This window comes from Enoplosus armatus, chromosome 16 (assembly GCF_043641665.1).
Source record: "Enoplosus armatus isolate fEnoArm2 chromosome 16, fEnoArm2.hap1, whole genome shotgun sequence".
Taxonomy (NCBI): Eukaryota; Metazoa; Chordata; class Actinopteri; order Centrarchiformes; family Enoplosidae; genus Enoplosus; species Enoplosus armatus.
The window spans coordinates 18,551,974-18,574,091 of NC_092195.1; the positions used below are offsets into that span (position 1 = coordinate 18,551,974).

Genomic DNA, 22,118 nt, shown 5'->3' on the forward strand with positions numbered 1-22,118 from the left:
GCGTTGTCCGAAGACACGTCAACAGGGGAGCCATCAAGTAACTATATTTAACATGTTTAAATACTTCTCAAATCTTTAAAACGAATCGTTTATCTTAAAACACACACACAGAATTTTTAAAAGCACCCACGGTTACCCTTATTCAAAGGTTTTGACCTCTTATCATTAACGGTGACATCATGATTGCATCGTTTGAAAGGGCTCAATGAAAGGTTGTTTTTTTTGTTTTGAAAGCTGGAAATGAAAAACGTTTAATTAAAATTAAATTCCAGCCAATTTTAGTTTTTTTTTCTGAACACTGCTACTACTCAAGGTCTCCTCCACTCACAGAAGCACAAGTGAAACCAGTCAAAGCTGTCGTTTACAGGTGAAATGAAAAAAAAATAGAGTTTAATTTTCTTTTGGGTGGTTAAAAGGGGCGGGAATTTGATTATTTTCTTAAGCAAGTAAATTCTGGAAACAATTTCTTTAAGAAATGTGCCGACTGACTGACCTCTAGTTTATTAGACAAGCGTCAATACGTTTTCTATTGCTGTAATGATCTATGACAGCAGTATCCAGAGGTTTTCATCTAATCATCAAGTGAACACAATTAACTAGTTGGTCGGACAGACAACAAGCAGCGCAGTATGCAGCCTTCAGTAACTCACTACTACGGTTCTTATTTGTTTGATTTCAAAAAGGTTCATTTTTCTAGACGAGTATCTCACCTGCTTTTTCTGAGCACCACATTGACACTTTCTTCACGACTGACATTTACAGGTCTAAACTAAATGTTGAGGTGATGAGAAAGAGCAGGAGTCAAGGAAAAGTCCTCTGGATGTTTGACCAACAAATGAACAATTCTGCCCCTCACGTGTTCAACAGAAACCACTGATGAAAGCTGAAAAGGAGCCAAAGCCTCATTGTTCAACCAGACCAGGAAACAAACAGATGGATACGAGACGCGGTGACTGGAGGAGTCAGCTGCTTATTTCCAGTCCAGCCGCTGAACATGATTCATGTAAGGGGTAAACCAACACACCTCCAACCAAACACTGAGAACTGCTACTTGGTACTGGTGAGGTTTTCTACTTTACCTGCCACCCACGCAGGTAAATTAAGAAGACTTGGAGGTTTAATAGTTTAACCCTAAACATCAGGCTGGATTGGTAAAATAAAGTGGCTGGAGGATTTAGGAATTCATCAGTCCCTGCGTCGACTCTCCCGCCCTGAGATGAATAAAATGTCCTTTACCCTGATGACCTATGTGGGGCCAGTTCTGGTCTTTTTCAGGCAGGTTACAGTTTACCCCTTACTGCAGAAACACAGAAGAATATACAAAAATAATCTGAAGTGGAAAAAAAACTTTTAGAGACAAAATGTGTAATCATGTGATGCGTTCAATTAGTCAAATAAATAAAGGAAAAAAAAATGTTGATTAAAAAAAAGGTTATATTACAGAGGACCAGCCCCCACTATTGAACCTTCACACACCACCCAAGCAGCAGACTGTTGCTGTAGTTTCAACCCTGGCAGCTACAGAACTAATGTTTGTTTGTTCAATGCATTTACTGTACAAAAACAGATCATCTAAGAGGAGAGCAAGCAGCACGGAGGAAAGCAGTATAGTGTGTGTGTGTGTGTGTGTGTGTGTGTGTGTGTGCCTGTGTGTGTGTGCGTCTGAGGTAAGGGTGAGGCTGGCAGGCAGGCAGATGAGAAGCCGCTTCAGATGCTGTTAAGAGATCCTGGTACTGAACTGTGCTGAGATGAATCTGATCCGGGACCATCTGAAGGACAGAAAAGGACACAAAGGACAGTGAGAGGTAAACAACAGTCCAGTACACAAAAGACCTGACAGCCAAGTGTTATACTGTATTAGCATTTATATAAGACAACACTGTTTTATGGAAATACGTTGGAAAAGTGGGGGTCGTTATTTATTTAAGGACTCGACAATTATGTATTCACAACATCAGATATTCTTTTTGAACGGAGAAGAGTGGATGGATGGCCATGGATGTATTATGGATCAAAGCTGCAACTGAAAATAGACTTTACAAGATACACAAACATGGAATTAAAGTTACTCTTCAATATAAGTGTTTCATTTCCCACTTTAATGAAGAGGAAAGGTTTCAGATATGAGAACTATCTTATCTTTGGACTAATGGACTGAAGGTGCTGTGCATCTGGAAAATTGCAGTTGATTATAATCAGTGTCGCTTTATATTCGGGCCAATACAGTACATATTCAGGACGTCCTTTTATTGGACAATGAGATCTGTCTTCTCTGATTAAGAGACCAAGTAACAAATATTGTGGATTTCATGTCTAACACTGCCATCTTGTGTCAAAAACCAGCCATTACTCTGGTTTCAGCAAAGACACACATGAAAAGGTTTATGGTTACAGAACTGCTAACTATTTATTATTATTATTATTATTATTGTTATTATTATATCTTAAAATTAAATCATTTCATGTCAGTATTTCATGTCAAATAATTTGCCGTGTAATTAGCGGGAGGACGTGTAGGGATCCAATCATAAAAAATAAGGAGTGTGCCGACAGTGCATGCAGCCTGTTATAGTCGCTCTGATTCTGATAATTGCAAACTCAAAGCTACTGTGCCACTTATTCTGTGAAATTCACTGTTTCACATGGATTCATGAGGGGAAACACAGCATTTAAAGTAATTTTTCATGATGTATTTTACAACCCAGAATAATCCTGCTGGACTGTCAGAACTAAAACCAAAATGAGCCCTTTTGACACAATATATTACCAGTTAAAAGAGATGAAATAGACATTTTTTGCGTTCACTTTCACTAAAAGTTAAATTTAGTAATACATGATAACAAAATCTAAAATAATTGTGTTATTTTTCTTATTCCAGATTTTTACTTGTGATTTTTTTCAGCCTCCACAAAATAACATTTACAATTAAATCATAATAAATGAACATAAGAGTTTCCCACCGTGGGTGGAAGCAGCTGTATGAGAGCGAGCGTGAGGAGGAATGAGGGTTGAGTTCAGCTGGGGCTGGATTGACAACTCTGCAGGAAATAAAAGAGGAGTTTTTATTTGATAATGAGTCATACATCAAGAGGACAGTATCACACAACAATAGGACAGTGTACGACGTCCTCGGAGGTCGCAGCGTCGGCCCAAAACAAACCAAGAAACACCACCTGATTGTAATCAGCCGAACAGATGGTGATGAATCCATCAAGAGTAACTTCAACACAACTGAACAATCTGTTAACCAAAACAGATGGAAATCTGACTTCTCCTCGCTAATTAATTAATTAAAATATACTTATTTGAACAAACACAACAGATCAATGCGGCGCTGACATTAAAGTAAAACCCTTCAGATAAGTGTGCTTGAATCTGTAGCTACCTGTGGGGCTGAAGTTGAAGAGCATCGGCAGTTCACGGCCGCTGGGCAGTCGTGTGTTCGGCTGGCGCAGCTCGTCAAAGAAGGCATGTGAACAGGCCTCTAGCGGGGAGAACCGAGAGGCCGGCGTGTACTCCAGCAGCCGAGAGCAAAGAGCAATGGCTTCTGGAGGGGTGCGAGGTTTAAACACCTGAGGAACAAGAAGGGTTCAAATATCTGCCAAAAATGACATCCACACTGGACAATTTCTAGCATCCATGTAAAGCACTCCGCAGGTAATGTCAAAATCTGAATAATCAGATTTTTTCGAGATAAAAACACCATCTACTGGAGGCTAGAATGACACATGATGTTCCATCTTATTTGAGCAAACGTATGGTAAAGTAGAACCTCAAAAAGAAAGAAACCATCAGCCCCTTATAGGAGTCGTCTGCAGCTGAAAAAGCAATTGCGCACAGTTTATGCCGTAGGAAGCTATCTGCTTTGTAGTAAGTGTTGAAGGGCTACTTCTCTTGGTTTCATGTTGTTTCTGTACTCTTAAAAAGGTGCCCGGGTTAATCGACTTTCACAATGGGGACACTTAAGCACTTCAACTCGCAGATTTAAATAGACTGTGTGGGCAACAACACGTCCACAGATATTCTCTTGGTCTGTTCTAATAAATTGGTATAAGAGTTCCTCCACACAAAAATGTACAAAATATGTCTCATGCGTTATAAAAATCAGAAGTAAAACAAGAGTAATAAACGTTGCATACATGTATCTCAACATTATTGAGAGATTTTCTTTTTAAATTCCAGGATTTCACACATGAATTCTATTAGATTCACTCCACATGCCTTTCCAGAAAGTTCAGGCTAAAACTGTTCCCCTGCCGGTGTTTGTCCTCAGGTATCTACTCACCTTGGTCCATGGATGGGCTTTGATCTGCGGGAACTTGAATTCTGTGTAGTTTGGGTTCATCTCTCGGATTTGTTCCCTTGTTGGGGTTCCCAGCACCTGAAAATAGATGTAGGAGGAGTATTCAGAATCAGAAATATTTTATTGATCTTCTGCAGACACACAGGTCATACAGGTGTGTGATTGTCTTTTATATCAATACAAAATAATGGGTGACCACATCCACAAGCACAATCCAAGTTAATATCTTGACACACAAACCTCTCCTACTAATAATCTCCACTGAGAACAGGAATTACATGTGGCCCTATGATCGGTTCTGCAGCACACAGATAAAACCCTGATAAAACACGCTCACCTTGATAATCTCCACTAGCTGGTCGACCCCACTGTCCCCGGGGAATATGGGTTGTCCGAGCAGCAGCTCAGCCAGTACGCAGCCTGCTGACCAGATGTCTATATTTGCCGTGTAGTCTGTGGCACCGAAGATGAGCTCGGGGGCGCGATAATACCGTGAGCAGATATACGACACGTTGGGTTCACCGCGGACCAACTGCTTGGCGCTGGGGAAACACCAGAAAACAAATTTAACTATAACAAAGATGCCTAAACGTTCACATTATCTGCAGTGCCACATAGGCTGAATACCCCACTGGAGAATAGCTGTTTAATTCTGTTCTTTCTGCACATAGAAACATGCTACATCTCTTGATTTGTGTTATGTTAAATTCTTGATCTCTGTGTGAGAGAAATCCATCTGTTCATGCAGCTCACCTGCCGAAGTCACACAGCTTGAGGATGGCAGTTTCTGGGTCGACAAGCAGGTTTTGGGGCTTGATGTCTCTGTGACACACGCCCTGGGAATGGATATAAGCCAGACTGCGAAACAACTGGTACATGTACACCTGAGGAGGTCACAACAAAAGAACAACACAAGATAAGCTTTCTGTTAAAATGGACACAAACAAAAGGATAATAAGAATAATAAGGTGCTTTGTATGACTGTGTTAAGGGTTTTAATTGGTGGAGATGTTTAGGAACGACTCACAGACTTGCTTAGACAACACAGAAATGTCTTGAAATGAAAATTACCTTCACATATATGATAGGAATGATGCTCTTGGCCTTGTTAAAATGCCTGGCAACCCTGTAGACGGTCTCAGGGACAAAGTCCAGCACCAGGTTCAGATATACTTCATCCTTCTGTACAGCACAGGACAGAGAGAAAGAGAGATCATTGTGTTTAAAATATGTATGACTTAATAGAAGTGTGCAAGCTCTGGCTGTTGTTATAGGTACCCAATAATTTCATAGTGCAAAGAGAGGGTACATTTACACCACATACTCAATAATCTCACAAGTATATAAACACAGACAAACTGCCTGCCCATTTATAAGTTGAATATTTTATTCTTTTATAATAAAAAAAAAGGGAACACATACATTCCTGTAATTTACTTCTGCAACATTAAACTCAGAAGCGTTTCTATATTTGTCAGATTAAGAAATGGATAACTTCCCCTTTTTTGGGTTGGGGGTATTTCTTTTTATGCTGCATCTGAGTAATCTTACTTTATGTGCATACAGCAATTCCTCCATTTTACTGTAATCTCCTGAAACTATGGTACTGTGAGATAAGAGCGTGTGAATGCGATGCAAAGCAAAAGTTTGTATGACCAGAACAAATGAGAAAAAAACCCCAAAAAACAAAAACCTGAGCTGTACCTTTTCACCACTGGAGTAGAAGAAGTAACGTAGTCTGACAATGTTGCAGTGATCCAGTTTCCTCATGATCTGTAGTTCCCGATTCTGCAGACAAGACAAGAAAACACATGAGCACGAGTGAGAAATCAAGAAAACAAACCAAGTATGAGAAGAAATTTAAAAAGACAGGGAAACCTTACATACATACGGCAAACACCATACACGTTTATATATCAAGACCCTAATATTTTTTTAAATTACTGCTTTACAAACACAACAAAACACATGGGAAACAACATCTGACCCAAGAACAGATAAAAGGAGACTGTTTAAGTTTAGATCACAATGGAGAAGAGAATATGTGGTATTTAACAGCCCTACCTTGAACCTCTTATCCTGCAGAACCTTCTTAATGGCCACCATCTCTTGGCTGTCGATGAGGCGAGCTTGGTACACCACACCAAACGACCCATTGCCAATCACCTGCAAGGTTTTCACAAAACAGGAAACAGTCAGACGTTGGACTGAAGACATCAATGACAGCCCATCAGGTGAGGAGCTAACACAGGCATGATTTATTAGGGTTACAACAGCTGTAGCTTCTGACTGATGTAACTATTTGAGCTTATCAATGTCAGTCAAGCTACATCAACAGAGGGTTAATAACACGGAGTTCACAACTTCAAATAACCTCTGTCACAACTTTACAGTTCGTGTTCATTTTCAGTGTCTAAACTGGTGCAACCTGTTTAAAGTAGGTCAGCAGCAAATTGTGATGTTGGTTTTTGGGGAAAGAGTCGGTCCTTCCTAAGAGCAGTGTTCACCAGTGCACAGAAAAGGCAGGTTCATGCTAAATCCCCCCTTATACCAGTGACTGCACCCAGTAACTGACTGTTTTTGGTTCGGTTGGGATATTAGCACGCAGCAAGGATAAATATCTTCATTTTGAATGGGTGAGGGTCAGACTCAGCAGTGTGAACCATCAGTCAGCTGAAAAGATCTCATATCTGGGTTCTCTCATCTATATATCCATGACTCTACTCTAAACTCCTGTAATGTTCAGATTCATAATAACCAAACTTGCTTTGTCATTACTTTGGTTAAACTTTAGAGACAAACTGATCAAATGCATCACTCTATATATTAGAGCTGAAATTCAGATTCAAGTGTGCGTGTTGCTGGTTTTCTTAGTCTTCTATGAAAATAAATTGAATATCTTTGGGTTTTAGACTAAACACAAAAAGCTATTTGAAAACTTCACCTTGGGCACAGACAAACTGTGGCAGACATTTTATACCATTATCAGACATTTTATAGAACAAGCGATAAATAGAGAAAATAATCGACAGAAATGAATTTGCAGATTGATAGTGAGATTGGCTGCAGCTTTAGTGTACGCAGGTGTTAAAACTGTTAAGCCATTAAAAATGAATGCATGTGTTTTAACTAAAAAGGCAATTAAGCACACTGATAATGACAGTGATTACAGCTTTATCCTTAAGATTGTTTAAAATATATATATACTTTTCTTTTTTCTTGCTATATTACAAATATTATTACAAAAATATTGCAGCTGAGTTTTATATAAAACCTTGATAACCTTCAGCTGCGGGAGAGATTTGGAAAGGTGTCGATATTCCTGATAAGACAGAATCATAAGACTATTGACTTTGAGATAAAAGTTGTGATAAATGTATGTTTGCACACTATTATAGAGGCATTAAGTGATATAAAGAAGTGATAAAAAGGAAACCACCTGCAAAGGCACTAACAAGTCTCTGGCGCAACGCAACACCAGTCTCATCCCATGTAATTTCATTATCCTGTGACACAATTATGTCACATTTTCAGATCAGACAGTCAAGATAGTGAACAGAAAGTAGGTTATAAAGTCAGCCATGAATGCCATAAATCCCAGCACCTGTCATAAAATATTATGGAGCCACTGGTACTGATCAACATCCTTATCAACTTCAGCCAGATACATAGCCATTTTGTGCAATGTGCAACACTCTCAGTTATAGCAGATGTATAAGCACAGAGCTTCTTCATCTTGGTTTTTACTTCCTTGCTCACCTTAATGTCAGTGTAAGAGACTTCCTGTGGGCGGTCTGGTCCCTGGCCTGGTGTGGCCACAACTGTTGTCACCTTCCCGCTGTCTCCTATGGAACAAGCAAGAACAGGGTCAATTTGAGGTGAGAAGAAGGTGTAAGACTTTATCACTTTACCAACGTAACATGGGTAAGGGGGGGTATATCAAATGCGTATTTTTTTATTTCAATTTGAAGTAGAACTCTGCTCTTATGAGTCATAGCAGGTAATCTGTTAATTGCTTTATTGTGATGTTATAGAAGGATTAAAATAGGCTGTGGTCTCTAACGCTCCTTTCTACAAGAGGTAATGATAAGAAGCGGCTTCACAACGTAACCAAAACAATACCCCCGACATTCAGCCCAGGACACTTGCTGCAGACGGCCTCAACATCTGGGCCGTTTCTCCGCTGGTTGTTTGAATATTTAGGTTAATGACAGCCAAGTGAGTGGATGTCAACTTTACGAAGCCTCCGAGGAAGTAGAAAGGAATGGCAGAGTTCATATTCAAGACACTGTGTCTAATTAAACTGGGAATGAACCCAAAAATAGGCCAACCCCTTTCTCTGTCCTGATAAACTGTTTTAAGTGATAACAGCCTTCCATACAAGGATTGTTAATACCAGTGGCACTGTGCTGGTCAATCGCATACAAGCAAGTTGAAAAATCTTGCTCCAAATGGAGAAGAAAACACCTTGTGGTGCCTTGGTGTTTGACAAGTCTTCAAAATGACTTCATGGTTCATATGCCATCATCTCAAGTGTGGTCATAACAACTTTGGCACAGTAAAACCATTGAAGCTTAGTGTGCGGTCATCGTCTCTGCCTACATTTGTATATATTGTTCACTTTCCTGCCCATGAAAGCTTTCATGCTAATGTTTTACCTGAGACCCACGATAAAACACAGTCAAAGAAATTAAAAGTCCTGCTCATAGTTCAGTTATAAAATCCTAGCGCACTGAGGAGCGTCTTTCCTGCCGGGCTGCTGACAAGCTGTCAGCCAAACACTCAGGCACACTGGGCGGCAGCAGAGGAGGCTGTACCAGGTTCTGGTTCAAAAGTAGTTTAGCCGACTCCACTGACAAGTCAGCACCGGAGCTAAGAGCAGCCAGCTGACACGAGTCGCACTGCCCTCTGTTTCCATCACCCTTCTCTACTTCCATCAGTCAGTTTTGTGGTCAGGTCAGTTTGAGATAAGATTTGGTTTGTAAAGCTTACAGCCTGTGTGACTCTGTGTGACAATGACACAGCTAAAAGAAAGTGACTCAAAGTTGACTCTCTTGTTCACTGTACAGCTCATGCTATTGTCTCATCAATACCCAGTGGAAAAGCACAAAGCTATAGTGGTATTCTCTGTCTGCATGCAGCACAAAACTGTATACAGTACTTTCATAATGATAAAAAAACTTTGTTTATTTCTACTCCAAACTCCCAACAACAATCTTATACTTTACCCTTATAAAATGCCCCAACCTTTCAGTCTGAAAGCCACATTTGAGGTCATTGTGTATTTTTAGTTTGTTTCCAATGTCTTCTTGGGCTAACTAACAACATATCTAACTACGGGGGTCCCAGGTGGGCTGGAGGTTTATGGCGCTGACCCTCCCCTCCCCTCATTTCCTGTCAGCTCTCTACTGCCCACTCTCTAACTTAAAAAGGCGTAATATGCTACCAAGAAAAACAAACTTAAACGCCAATACTCTAATAAATATGGAAAAAAAGGAAATGTATTTCAACAGTGAAGCTGGAAGATCTGTCAAACAGTAAACCATCACTCATCACAGGAAGAAGACTTTCTGAGGATCGTGTAGTGATCTGTCCACCCAACTGTGCACTGCTCTCACTAACCTTGTGGTAGTTTAATGTTGTATCTTCCACTATTGCTCATGTTCAATGTAATCTGTTCAACAAGTATCAGTATCTTTACACCACAATGACCACTACAGTGACTTTAAACTGCCATTTCTGCTGGTTAAATACATGAAAAATAAACCCAAACGTAGACTTGGTCCATCTGTAGCACGTCCAGAAATTCAAAAGGTAAAAAGAAGGCCTAGTTAAAGTGGCAGTCGAAATACAATTACTGAAAGGAGCTGAAACAGCAGTTAAAACTGAAGTATGGAAATTAGTTAAAGTTTCAGTTTATGTGTAAGCACGGAGAGCCGATGGAGTAAATTGTGGAAGTTGTGGGAATTAAAGAGAGCTTAAAAGCTTTTTTTGTTGTTGCTGTTGTTCAAAGGTCAGCCCTGAGATACGAAAGGGTTTGAGGTGTCAAAGTACAAGAAATGAAAGTGGATGTGTCAGTTAAAGAGAAAGAGATGAAGTGAGTTGAAATGTTATTTGAGTTACAAGAGATGAAAGCATGAATATTCTGGTTAATTCAATTTTCTGCACAAAAAAACACCGTACAGATCAACCACTTCAATATGCAGTTTTATTTCTGTCATTTCATACTGATATAGAGGTAATAAAAGAAGCTACAGTTCTGGATCCCTTTATTTATAACCATATATAGATATATGGTGCTTAAATAATGGAGCAGCCTTTTGCCATCTAGCTGTCATTGTGCTGTATCACTCTCACTCTAACCCTGACCATGTCCAGTCCACATACTTAATGCTTTGTGCAAGACAATGCACTTATTGATATGGCCCTCTTACAGCCAGAACTGCATCTCCTGGTCCACATCCACTCACACACAGTAAATTGTCCTCAGCCACAAAAGTGTGGTGGTCATCCAATAGGCACGTTGGTGATATCTGTTACAGCTGAAACAGTGAGGCCTGCAGAGTGACCGGGTCACTGGGTTCTCTAACTCAATGACTGGGTTCACCCTCTGGACAGGAATTTATAAACACACACACACACACACACAGGGCTTCAGGTTAAAAGTAGGACAGTTGGTTAAAGGATATGTTCATGCCAACTGTCTATGTTGCTCCTCCTCTTACATATCTCTTGCTGATGCACTAGTCAGTACAGTTGGAGATATCAGGGCTCCTTTTCCTGCTGCCATTAAATGTTTTACAGTATGAAAAACTGCATCCACAGGCTTGAAACTTCCCTGGGGTCAATAATCCTTCTGTTTTATCGTGGCTTCATTGTGTCTGAGTTCAGCGTTTTCATATCAGTGGTGCACTGAGTCACACTCTGCTTCCTGTCATCCACCTGACATTCACAGAAGAAAACTCAAGTCTCCAAGAGGAAATAACCCATTTAAAAAACATGCAATATGTCACATCCACATCTATTTATTTGGCGTTTTTAAACTCAAACAACAATGTGAAATGAGATATTTACACAAACTATTCTCATTAATGCGTTGACCAGCAGATTTTCTATGTTAATGTCTTGTGTTCATACACAAAAACACACACACACACACACACACACACACACACACACACACACACACACACTGTACTTAAATGAACTCCACATCTTAAAGCAAAGTAGCTTCAAGAGAATTAAGTTTACCTAATTAATATGCAGTTTAATGCAGCAAGATCTTCCAAAATCTAACCAGGCCATCTACTCTATAGGGAGAGCCTCTGGTGTAAGTGTGAGGTTTCTATCAACTATCTATTGTTTTAGAGTTACTGTGCTCAAGTGACAGTCTACCACAAGAATCAACACAATGTCCACTTCCCAGTGGATCATGGTTTGCTTTCAGAAAACAGCTGGTTTGCATAACATTTACATAAAGCAATTGTGAACTAAAACAATCTTGTGATACCATCATCTCTGTTTGGTTACATGATTTTTATCATAAATGTCTCTGTAGTGTTTCCTAAAGAGATAACCACAATCCATCACACAGCTGTTTAAGGGAAAATCCACCCAAAAATATCAATGTTTTTCTATAATATTATATAGCTCAATTTAATTTGTGAATTTGTCATGAAGCTGGTCAGTGAAGACACAGACCGTGGTGATGATGTCATCCAGAGACACATCCTGGAGCTGCTCAACCGACAGTAAATAATGGAACAACTGCTAGGAGACTGGTAATTATACTGGGCGTGATGCGTTTTCAGATTCATGGCATTGAGACTTATTTTCAAATCCCCTTGGGTGTAATATCTTATCAGTACAAAAATTCAAAAGAAATTCACTGTTTGTGGACCATCTCCATCAATTCCCTTGTTAATATGCCAATTTCTGAGGGGCTGATATGGTTGTAGAACAAAATAGCAAATATTTCAGTGTAATAAAATCAGTGGGAAATGATCTATATTAGCAAAAATGCCATCACATTGAAATTGTTCATTAGGTGTCATTCCAGGACACTGCCATCTCGTTATTCTGTCTCTTTCACAGGCAAGACATGTCTGGGCTTGTCAGTTCCTCCTTAATTAATGAATTAATGTGGCAAATACTGTGTCTGTTTCTACTGGGTCTACCCATTGCCACTGCATTACTAAGCTATAAGTAAGCAGGTGGGTAACAAATTATTACTTGTTACGTATTATTTCATCTACCAGCCCCTCTAGCCCATAAGGTGGCTGATCAGTAGTTTTATCTTATTGTTTAGGTTCACACCTCTTTGTAACAAAATAAAAGATTAAATTCCTTTAAGTTCACTTTCAGACAAGAAGTACCATGAGACCACATTCTGAGCAAAAGACTGGACTTGCAGTATGAGGAGTATTTTATAGAAAGGATGGTGAGGGTTAATGGAAACCCTTAACATTTCGTCATCAAATATCTTCCACTGTTGTTCATAATGACAGATCACTGGTTGGTATGGCAACACAACATCCTTAATGCTCCATGTCCAAGTTTAATTTTACCAGTAATTCAAAATGTCAAATCATATCAGTCTCTCTCGCAAATATCTGGCTAACTGGGTTAATCCTGCCTCTTGAAATAGCCTCTAGGACTCCCAAACCTGACAATGTACCCATCAATCATCCAAAAGAGTGTCTTTACCAGCTGAAGGCAACATTTGGGCTTTAAGGGCCTCAGGCAGTGTTGCTCTGCAGCTGAAGGAGGGAGAGAAAACAAGGGTCACGCTGCTTTGAACTGGAGATGACCTCCCATTCGAGCTCTAATATCAAAGTCACACACCACTGCCTGCTAATGGCTGATAAGGTTTGGATTAACACACGTACACACACACACACAGGTCTCTGCTTACACCTGTCACTACGGTGATAAAGGGGCATACTATAACTCCATCTCAGACACAGGAAACCTACTCCTTGGCATCCCAACAGACAGCCCAGCTCTTGCACTGGATGTGCATCACTTGCATCCTCCAGGCGTCGGCCACCTGCTGCTAAGCCTTTGCCCCACAGGTGACCTTGGTGAAAAGGCAACTTTCCGTCCTGACCCGTCTCCAGGCAAGCCAGACTGATAGCTGATGCCGCACTCTCAACGACACCCATTAAAGAACCCTGCATGCAGCACTCAAGCTTAGGTATTTGAGTCTAGCTTGGCCACAAAGAACAACAGAGCCCGTTTTACTGCTCACTCATATTGACCAGTGAAATCAAACAGATCCTCCTCGGCTTGTAACTTAGCGTTAGTAAATTAACCACATTATTAATCAATTTAGTTGACGTTGCACTGGGTTAAAATTATCACCAGCCAGCAGCTAAGTGTGTCATCAGTAGGGCTGAATTCATCCATCGGCCGGACGGGGAACTAGTAACATACAAAACAAGTGGCTAACATTAGCAGGCTAGCTAGTTAGCAGGCTAGCAAGTTGGTTACCACTACACGGGAGCAATAATGACTTTCCTCTGGATTGTGACACATAACATTAACATGTATTTTTGGGGTAAAAGCACATAATGGAATTTAATGGATAGACAGGCTCCGATAAAGAGGTGGTAGCTATTTAGAACTTACTGGCAAGCTTAAGGTTCGAGCATCCCGACGAGCTGCTGCCGGAGGCCTGCGGGACCCCGGACTTTCCTGTGCTGCTCCCCACGGCAGCGGCTGATCCGGTGGACGCAGCGGCGGTTCCTGGCACACCTGGCGGCTCAGCAAACGAGCTGGTCCTGGGCCGCCCGCTGCCGCTCATATCTCTGTGCAGGGGTCAGGGTTGTTTTTTCACTATTTTCAGCCAAGCGACTATTAATTATGAATACCCGGCAGCGAATAATCGTGGAAAGACACACCGAGAAATACCGCTCCCGTTGCCGCCGGCTGTCTGGGCTGATAGCTGTTGCTAGACACCTAGAAACAGACCGCTCGCAATGCCACCTGGGAGATGAAGTTCCAAGTAGCTGTAGCTCAGGTTTGCTGCCCAGGTTTTCACAAATCAAAACAACTACAAATTTAAAATGACTTAACAGTGGATGTAGGCCAAAGAATTAGCAACAGTCACAGTATATATTACCATAAAAACGAAAGGCTAAACATTTTAGTATTAAGATAAAGATCCCAGATAAATCTCTGACTTTACCCTGTTAGTGGCAAGTTGCCCACTTTATTCTTATAGTACAGAGATTATTTTTAAATGACAGATTAGTGTAGCTAGCCCATGAAGCACTTTTACTGCTTGTGAAATTATAAAAGTAATATATAAATATATATAAGTATATATAAAAGTAATAATTTTGCAAAAGGAGAGAAGACTATTCAGCATTGTGATTTATTTAACTTGATTTGCTTCAAATGAAGGGCTTTTTAGTAATCTCATTCGATATAAGTAGTGAATTGATATGTCTTGATTGGGAAAAACAACAAACATCAACTGGTAAAGCCTTCTGAGTTTATTTGTGACTCTGAAGTGGGCAGGCGGCAGTTGTCATCTCCAGTTTCCCACAGCGACGAGGACCCCTTACCTTAGCCCACCTCTCGCCCAATATGACCTGAATCTGAAAGGCTGCTCTAATCCAATAAGCACTCTAAACAGTGAGATGCTTGATAAAGGCCAGCTGGAGAAGTACACAGTGTATGTTCCAGGGATTTAGGGGGGCTTGCCTGGTGGATCAAGGCGGCTGCATCTGTAGATCTTGTTCATTAGTCTACAGCCAAATCTGTTCAAATGAGGATGCATCGACTATTCTCTCTCGGCTCTTCCATTTCCATTTTGGAAAGAGCAGAAGTCAAAGAAGAAATAGCAATAAATCAGGGAGTAGTATCAAAGTCATTTGACACCAGGATTGATGAATAAGACATACAATGTGGTCAAATTTAAAAAATGACAAAAACACTGGATTCAAGAATGTGAAATAAATTCAAGGACATGAGACATTGTGTTAGATCTTTAATATTTTCAATATTTAGTTTTTTTGTTGTTGTTTAGAAATATTGCACATGGTCAACATGCCTGCTTATGAGATAACACTCACCTCGCTCATCCTAAAATTCCTTCTCCAAAGTAAGGACAGTTTATTTTTAAGCACAATCATACAGTGTACACGCATACATGTGTGTGTATGCACATATGTCTGTGTGGGTGTGTGCACGCGTGCATGTGATTGCACATGCATGCAGACGGACACTTTACAGCCCTAACCTCAAAGAGATGTGAATTGATAGTCTTCTATTACCTGTGAGTATTTATATATATATTTATATATTGTATATCCTGAATATATATTTCATATATATCCTGAATCATCTGGGTTTGATAACAGTCAAGATGGCGGACAAAATAGTCGTGGTGACTATAAAAATACTGTCTCTAGAGTAGAATATAGAATGTAGAATACAATGAAAAATATACTATTGATAATGTTGCTGTGTGGAAAGAGAACAAGAGGTTGGTTGTGTTAACACACTACCTGCATGTGCCAAAACATACACACACACCCAAACAGACCTAAATGCACATATATGGAAATACCGGTATATATATTTTTTTCACACATCCAACTGTATACAGAGAAACAAAAGAGATACCCATAATAATAACTACCCCCACTCTTCACCGCGGAAGCAAAGAGCCAAAAAGTGCTATTCAAAAATTGTCTTTGACTTTTAGTAAGTTATACCCTCTATCTTTTCAACAATAACAATAATTGTGTGATTCTTTTTTGTTTTGTTTTATACCATAGTTAAAGATAGTATCACAACAGCTCATTCCTCTCACTGACTCACTGCACTGGATTTTAATATCTATGGCACAGAGCCTTCCCCCAAAACAAAATAACCCACCCATTTCCAAAAAAATAAATGTCCTATTGCACCATTTGACGGGAAAGGATAAAGTGTCGAGAAGAGAGGGAAGAGGGGAGGGCTCCAGAGACTGCCCTCCAGGGCTGGTCTAGGATCTGCTTTCCCTGAACTAACCCTAACCAGAGCCATCCTGAGCTACATAGCGCTTGACCCGGGACCAGTGCTTAAGGGCACTTTCTAACAACACTTGAGGGGTCGAGGGAGACGGGTGAGGAGGGAGGTAAAGAAGGGAGGAGGAGAAATGGGTTGAAAGTAGGGAAAAAGCAGGGCGGACAAGGAGAGGAAAAGGGTGGTTGATAACATACGGAACAAGGTTATTATTTTTTCTACTAAAACAATCTCTAAAAACAATACTTTCCTGATTTTACTTGCGGCGGTCCCAGACGAGAAGGGCCGCACAAATTGTGCAAACACCTGATTTCTGCGTTTTATAAAACGACAAACGCCCCTGCTCCCCCACTTCTGTGTCTGGTGAGAAATCGTAGAGGAGGGAAGAGGGGGGGAGAACCGCCCCAGGTACAATTAAAAGTAGGGGGGCCACAGACTGATTTTGTCCCCTTCTTCGTCCAAAGTTTATTTTTTTTTGTTGTGATTTTTTTATGCTGGAGAAGAAACACAATAGAGCCACGAGAGAAAAACAGGCCACGGTAAAACTGGTTATTTCCACGGCAACGATAACGAGAGAAAGCAACATTATATCCACTGGGAGATTCAGAGAAGTTTGGTTAAAATTCTACTTTTTCTCTCTGTTGGTAAGCTTGTCATGTTGTTGTTGTCCTTATTCACTATTATTATCTGTCTTTCTATAGTTGGAATATGAATCTTCCATCCAAAGAACATCATCCAGTTTCTTCTTCTGCCTTTTCTCGGTGCTCTGTTGGGAGCCGATCAGTGTCGAACTTAACGTTGATTCTTCTAAGCCTCACAACCAATAGTCTCTTTACATAATCTCTTTACGGTGCCTGCTCACACAGGTTTTGGGGAGGAGACCCCAACAGACATACAGACATATATAATCAGCTCCCGCCAATGAGGACTCAGTCTTTCATAATGGCAATAACTGAAGGTGCAAAGATTGGTCACACTACATCCCGACTCCTGCCTTCTTTTTGTTTTTCAGGAGCGAACAGATTTCATGCTTTCAGTTTCTCTTCTCACTACAATCACTAAAAACTGTGCAGGCCAATGGCTTGGTCAGACCAGGTTTGACTATGTTTGTGTACGAGTGCTCACACTGCACAGATGTGTCCATGCACTGCGTGTGTTTGTGTGTGTGCGTGTACTGTATATGTGTGTGTGTGTGTGTGCTGTCTGTCTTGCAGCATCGAGGGGCTGTGGAATATTAGTGGAGGTCGTTGGGGTTGTGTTTGTGTCCCGACCACTGTGCTGAGGAGTGGAAGGGCGAGAAGGAGGTCAAGTCAATGGCATCTGAGGGCTGGCTGGCTGGCTGGCTGGCTGGCAACAGCAAACTGCATCTGCACAATAAGTGACAAAGTGCCTTTGTGTGTCATGGTCCTTGGTGGCGGCTCCTGGGGACTGCCAACCAAGAGTAACAGTCTGATTTGGTAAGGGTGTGTGTGTGTGTGTGTGTGTGTGTGTGTGTGTGTGCCAGAGAGATAGAGAGCGTGTACCACAGAGTTTGTGTGTCAAACTACAAACTATTGTACAATGTGCTGAGAGCAGACCTGGGCAAAGTGTTAACTGAAAATATTCTGGATACTTGGGGGAAAAAAAGGGAAAACAACACTACAAGAAGCACTTGACTCATCAGGACTTGCATGTGATTCGTCCACGTTTGAGGCTTTTTTTTTAATGTCTGATTAGACAAATCAAGCGCAACTTGAGTAGCTTAAATATTTGTGACCATATTCAAATGTATTTCTGCCCAGGTCTGGTGGAGATAAGTGCCGATAAAACGGATCCTGCTGGAGCCATTCAGAGTATGCTCCTCTCTACTTCTTTTCCTTGATTTTTTCCACTTTGTCATCCTCTCCAGCTTAGGATCCTTCGCTTTTCGGCTCCTCGGGGCTCCGGCCTTTGTCTCCTTGCTGCTCTGCCCCTCCGTCCTCCCGGGCTGATTGATTGAAAGAGGAGCTGTGGGGCGGGGCGAGGTTGGCTTCGGCCGACCCTCCAAGCTCGAAGGTTCCGGGCGTGGCCGTCTGCATGATCTTCTGACGGACTTCGCGGATCTTCAGCTGCAGACACACTTTGGAGGGGAAGGTGTCGGAGTAGCGTGCCTGGAAGGCAGCAGTGGCCTGAGCTGAAGAGGGTGAGAGAAATAGGGAGCAAGGAGATAGAGCAGTTATAAAAACAGTCGGATATCACGTGTTACCATTCTCGTATTTATTGAGCAGTTTGGGTCACATACAGGTAACAATGATTCTGTTGTTGCTCAGTTTGATGATTTTTAAGCCAAAGCATGAGCTTCATAACATTCAATCAGTTAAGTAAACACATAGGGACAGTATAAAGTGAGGAGGGAAAAAGAGGAAGTAGATGTAATAAGTACTGTGACATTATGTACTATATCTACCGGTGGTTTACCTGAGGGAAAGAAGCCATGTTCCTGAAACAGCTGCATGACCAGGGCCCGGCGCTGATCCAGAGTTCTACGCAGAGACGAATAGGGAACCCGGTCCAAATCTCCTAGAAGATCCTCTCCCTCTGTGCCTGGTTGAACAAGCAGAATATCGTATCACTTTCAATGAAATGTTTCGAGCAATTCTGCAGCTGTTGTACCTGTCGTACCTGGTCTGTCGAAGGTGAAGATGTCTCCCTCACACTTGGCGGCGCTCTTGGGGGTGTTGGGCTCCGAGCTGCAGCTAGAGAGACGACGAGTCTTCCTTCTCGGGGAGCTGGGGTCTTCTGCTGTCACCTCCAGCTCTACATCCATGACATGTGAAGTACGAAGAAAGGAAAAGGGGGATAACAGAGTATAAAGAGGAAGGGGGGCATGTAGGAAGAGAGGACAGGGTCGAGGAGCAGGGAGTGATTAAATGTAAGGGTGATTTAGAGAGGACAATGGGGTTATAAAGATGGAGGAGAAAGGAGGAATCAAGGTAATAAAAACAATGAAGAAGAAGAGGTAAAAACCAGTTAGAAGATGCAGAAATGAGACAAAAATGTCTCCAAATAAGAAAAAGGTTGCTCTGTTAAAAATGTAATTTATTTTATATTTGTTATGTATCACTTTAGGTATTTCTTTGGATCAAAGTTAGTTACGTCTCTCTCTCTCTCTCTCTCTGCATCTCACCAGTTGAGTTACGTCTCTTCCTGCGGTAGCTTCCCAGGATGGCTCTTGGGGAGGTGGCCAGACTCTGCAGAGTGGGCGAAGGAAGGACCTCCTCTGGGTTAAACTCTGGAAGCTCAGCAAAACGCTCCTCAAAGTACGTCTCCGACAAAACAGACCTGCACACAGAGAACACAGTGGTCATGTCAGTCCCCAGTCCAGTAATCCAGCATTAAAATATCAAGGGATGTCCTCTGAATGCATGCACATTTCTCATGCCTTAGGGCTGAGTTCTGCCGGGGCTTTCTCTTCTCTGTGGTTTCACCACCACTCTCCTACTGTCTAAATAAAGAATATAAAGGGTGAGCACTCCGCCCACTCACATTCAGTAAACAAAGAGTTTCCACCACAATTTTATGAAGTTGGAGGTTTGGTCACAAACTAAAAATGGAGCTCGATGCCACTACTATGTGAAAGACAGTGTTAAATAAAGTCAACAAATGGAGTCCTCTCCAGGGCACTGTATCTCATCTTCAAGCTGCTTCACGCCACAATTACAGAAGATCAGCTACTGTTATATGAGATCTCTCAGCTTGAGAAAATGTAAACTGTTAAAATAGAGAGAACAATGTCTTACAACGACCAGAAAGCCAGAAGGACCGGGCAGACTTGTTTTATTTTGCTTTGGCACCGATTCCACGAGAGCCATAACTAACGTCTGATCACCGAGAATGGCTCCGGGCTTGAATAAAAGCTTGTCTTGCAGTCAAAGACGAGACTGGGCTTAAATCATAACCAAACACTCATGTCTTATATTAAAGGTACTTACCCATTTCATGTCATTTAGTAAATTCTCTAGACACCAAACCTACTCAGATGTGTTTGATTAAATAAAAAAAATGTAATTGTCCCGCTTACTTGTCGAGAGAATCGGGTGTCTTTTTGAGAGGTGGGGGTCGGAACTTGGTCTTCTTTGAGGAAGAGGGGGGCTCTCTTTCCACAGGGGGAGGGGGAGGGGGGTCCAAACCTGAGCATGGTGGAGGAGGGGTACGAGGTCCAGCCTGAGAAGAGAGAAGAGAGAAAGCCATTGCAGTCCCGGCGTACAATTCCTTAACTTTCTCATGACTTTCTGTAGTCAGAGTCAGAGCTGTAGGAGAACTGTTTGTTAGCATAAAGGATTGAATAGTCCTTCATAAGAGAAATTCTTAGAGAAGAGACGAGGCTATTTAAATCGGCCTCTAAAGATCTTTAAGCAAAGCTTCAAGAAATGTGTTGATTTGATAAAAGAGACGACTGAAGGAATGGAGCAGATATCCAGCTTTTCTCACCTCTTTGCTGCTGTCGCCCATGCTGTGGTCCTCTCTGTCTGTCTCTCTGCCTCCCTTCTTTTCACTGTTCTCCTTCATCCCTCTCTCTCGCTCTCTGTCCATCTCGCTTCGTGTCTCTCTGCTGTGTCCATCTCTCAGATTTTCCTCTTTGATGTACAGACCGATGTCCTCCTCTTTTTTGACTGGAACGGATAAAGATGATTCAAAACTTTGACTTTCCACTAATCTAACAGCGTCAGTTTCAACCCTGAAAGTTTAGCTTCACTACAAGTTTTTAATTTGGAAAACATTCACTGAAAACTGATTCTGCAACAACATGGTCCCTTTTATGCCTTAAATATAAAGCAAAACGGATTCCCATGGTGGACAATTTAGAAAATATCTGATGATTCTGCAACACCATGTTTTTTTAAAGTAAAGACCAATGATAGCTAAGAAAGTGTCCCTTTTAACCAATCACATGCAGGATGGGTTCATGTTGATGTTGATATTTTGTTTACATGTTTGGGCAAAAAGGGATGAGATTTAAGAAGATATTTAAGGCTCCAAACACTCCAAACCAACTCTGAAATTTAAAACGAGACCAGTGGAGCGTTACCTGCTATGGCATTACTCATACAGGTGGCCAAAGAGGAGCTGACAGCACAGCTTGAAAACCTGTGTCCTCCATCCTCATCCAGCTGGCTCTCCCTTTTCACCTCCACCTTCGGCTCCACCTCAACTGCCACGTTAGACTGAGGTGTCGCCACTGCTGAACCCTGCACCCCCGTCGCCAATGGAGAGGAGGGGTTTATAACATCCTGGGCTGGGGCGGCCACTGCGGGCGGCGTGGTTGTCGTAGGGACCACGCCAGTAGCCAGTGCAACAGTTGGCGCAGGGTAGATGGCAGTTAGTACCTGATGAAGAAGACAGCAAAGCGAGCATGTCAGTAAATTAGAGATTTTTGTGTGTCATTTGAGACTTTCCTGGTTTCATGTTTGTTTTGAAGAAAAAGAAACACAAGAAGCGAATATATCATGAGAAGCTAAAGCAGAGATTCAAGAGTGGAAGTGGAATTAAATTTATTTATTACTCCTGGAGTAAAAATAGATTCTGTTCTGTTACACGAAGTAAACTAATCTTTGTGCAGTAAATCAACCCAGCAGTTTTTAAAACTGCTGCCACATAATGTAAAATGTAGTGTAGAGGCCAAAAGTGACTATTTTCTCATTTGTTTACATTTCCCTAAAGTTTAGCGATGATTTATCGATACCACAATGTAAAATCTAGCACCTTTAATCCCGCTGCCTGCGGAGCTGCATTCGCTCCTGCCTTTACTGACCAAATAGGAATAGCTTTTTTAAAATGT

At 41.4% G+C, this 22,118-nt stretch overlaps 2 protein-coding genes across 2 annotated transcripts in view; both read right to left on the reverse strand.

Annotated features, from left to right (window-relative positions):
* Nucleotides 1-1,584: 1,584 nt before the first annotated feature.
* On the reverse strand, nt 1,585-14,108 carry LOC139298739 (glycogen synthase kinase-3 beta-like). The gene is made up of 11 exons (XM_070921489.1): nt 13,934-14,108; nt 8,063-8,148; nt 6,368-6,469; nt 6,008-6,091; nt 5,375-5,485; nt 5,057-5,187; nt 4,641-4,845; nt 4,286-4,381; nt 3,386-3,572; nt 2,961-3,038; nt 1,585-1,769 (listed from the first exon to the last, which is right to left on the reverse strand). Exons 1-11 carry the CDS (start codon nt 14,106-14,108, stop codon nt 1,708-1,710), a joined length of 1,317 nt encoding a protein of 438 aa, XP_070777590.1. The 3' UTR covers nt 1,585-1,707.
* A 1,178-nt stretch (nt 14,109-15,286) lies between these two features.
* cica (capicua transcriptional repressor a) overlaps nt 15,287-22,118 on the reverse strand; it is a 30,564-nt gene continuing 23,732 nt past the window's right edge. Inside the window, exons 16-22 of the mRNA XM_070921369.1 lie at nt 21,369-21,666; nt 20,771-20,952; nt 20,361-20,503; nt 19,467-19,621; nt 18,962-19,096; nt 18,758-18,883; nt 15,287-18,473 (exon numbers count right to left, since the gene is read on the reverse strand). Of these exons, the coding sequence (XP_070777470.1) occupies nt 18,211-18,473; nt 18,758-18,883; nt 18,962-19,096; nt 19,467-19,621; nt 20,361-20,503; nt 20,771-20,952; nt 21,369-21,666 (1,302 nt within the window). The 3' untranslated portion in view covers nt 15,287-18,210. The remainder of the gene's footprint in view (nt 18,474-18,757; nt 18,884-18,961; nt 19,097-19,466; nt 19,622-20,360; nt 20,504-20,770; nt 20,953-21,368; nt 21,667-22,118) is intronic.

Bases quoted from the DNA above. Each gene is read 5' to 3' on its own strand.
- LOC139298739 (XM_070921489.1), bottom strand. From the start codon at position 14,108: ATGAGCGGCAGCGGGCGGCCCAGGACCAGCTCGTTTGCTGAGCCGCCA. The intron at 3,573-4,285 runs GTGAGTAGATAC...CTTGTTCCTCAG, and splicing joins AAGCCCATCCATGGACCAAG to GTGTTTAAACCTCGCACCCC. The intron at 1,770-2,960 runs GTGGGAAACTCT...TCTGTCCTTCAG, and splicing joins TACAGCTGCTTCCACCCACG to ATGGTCCCGGATCAGATTCA.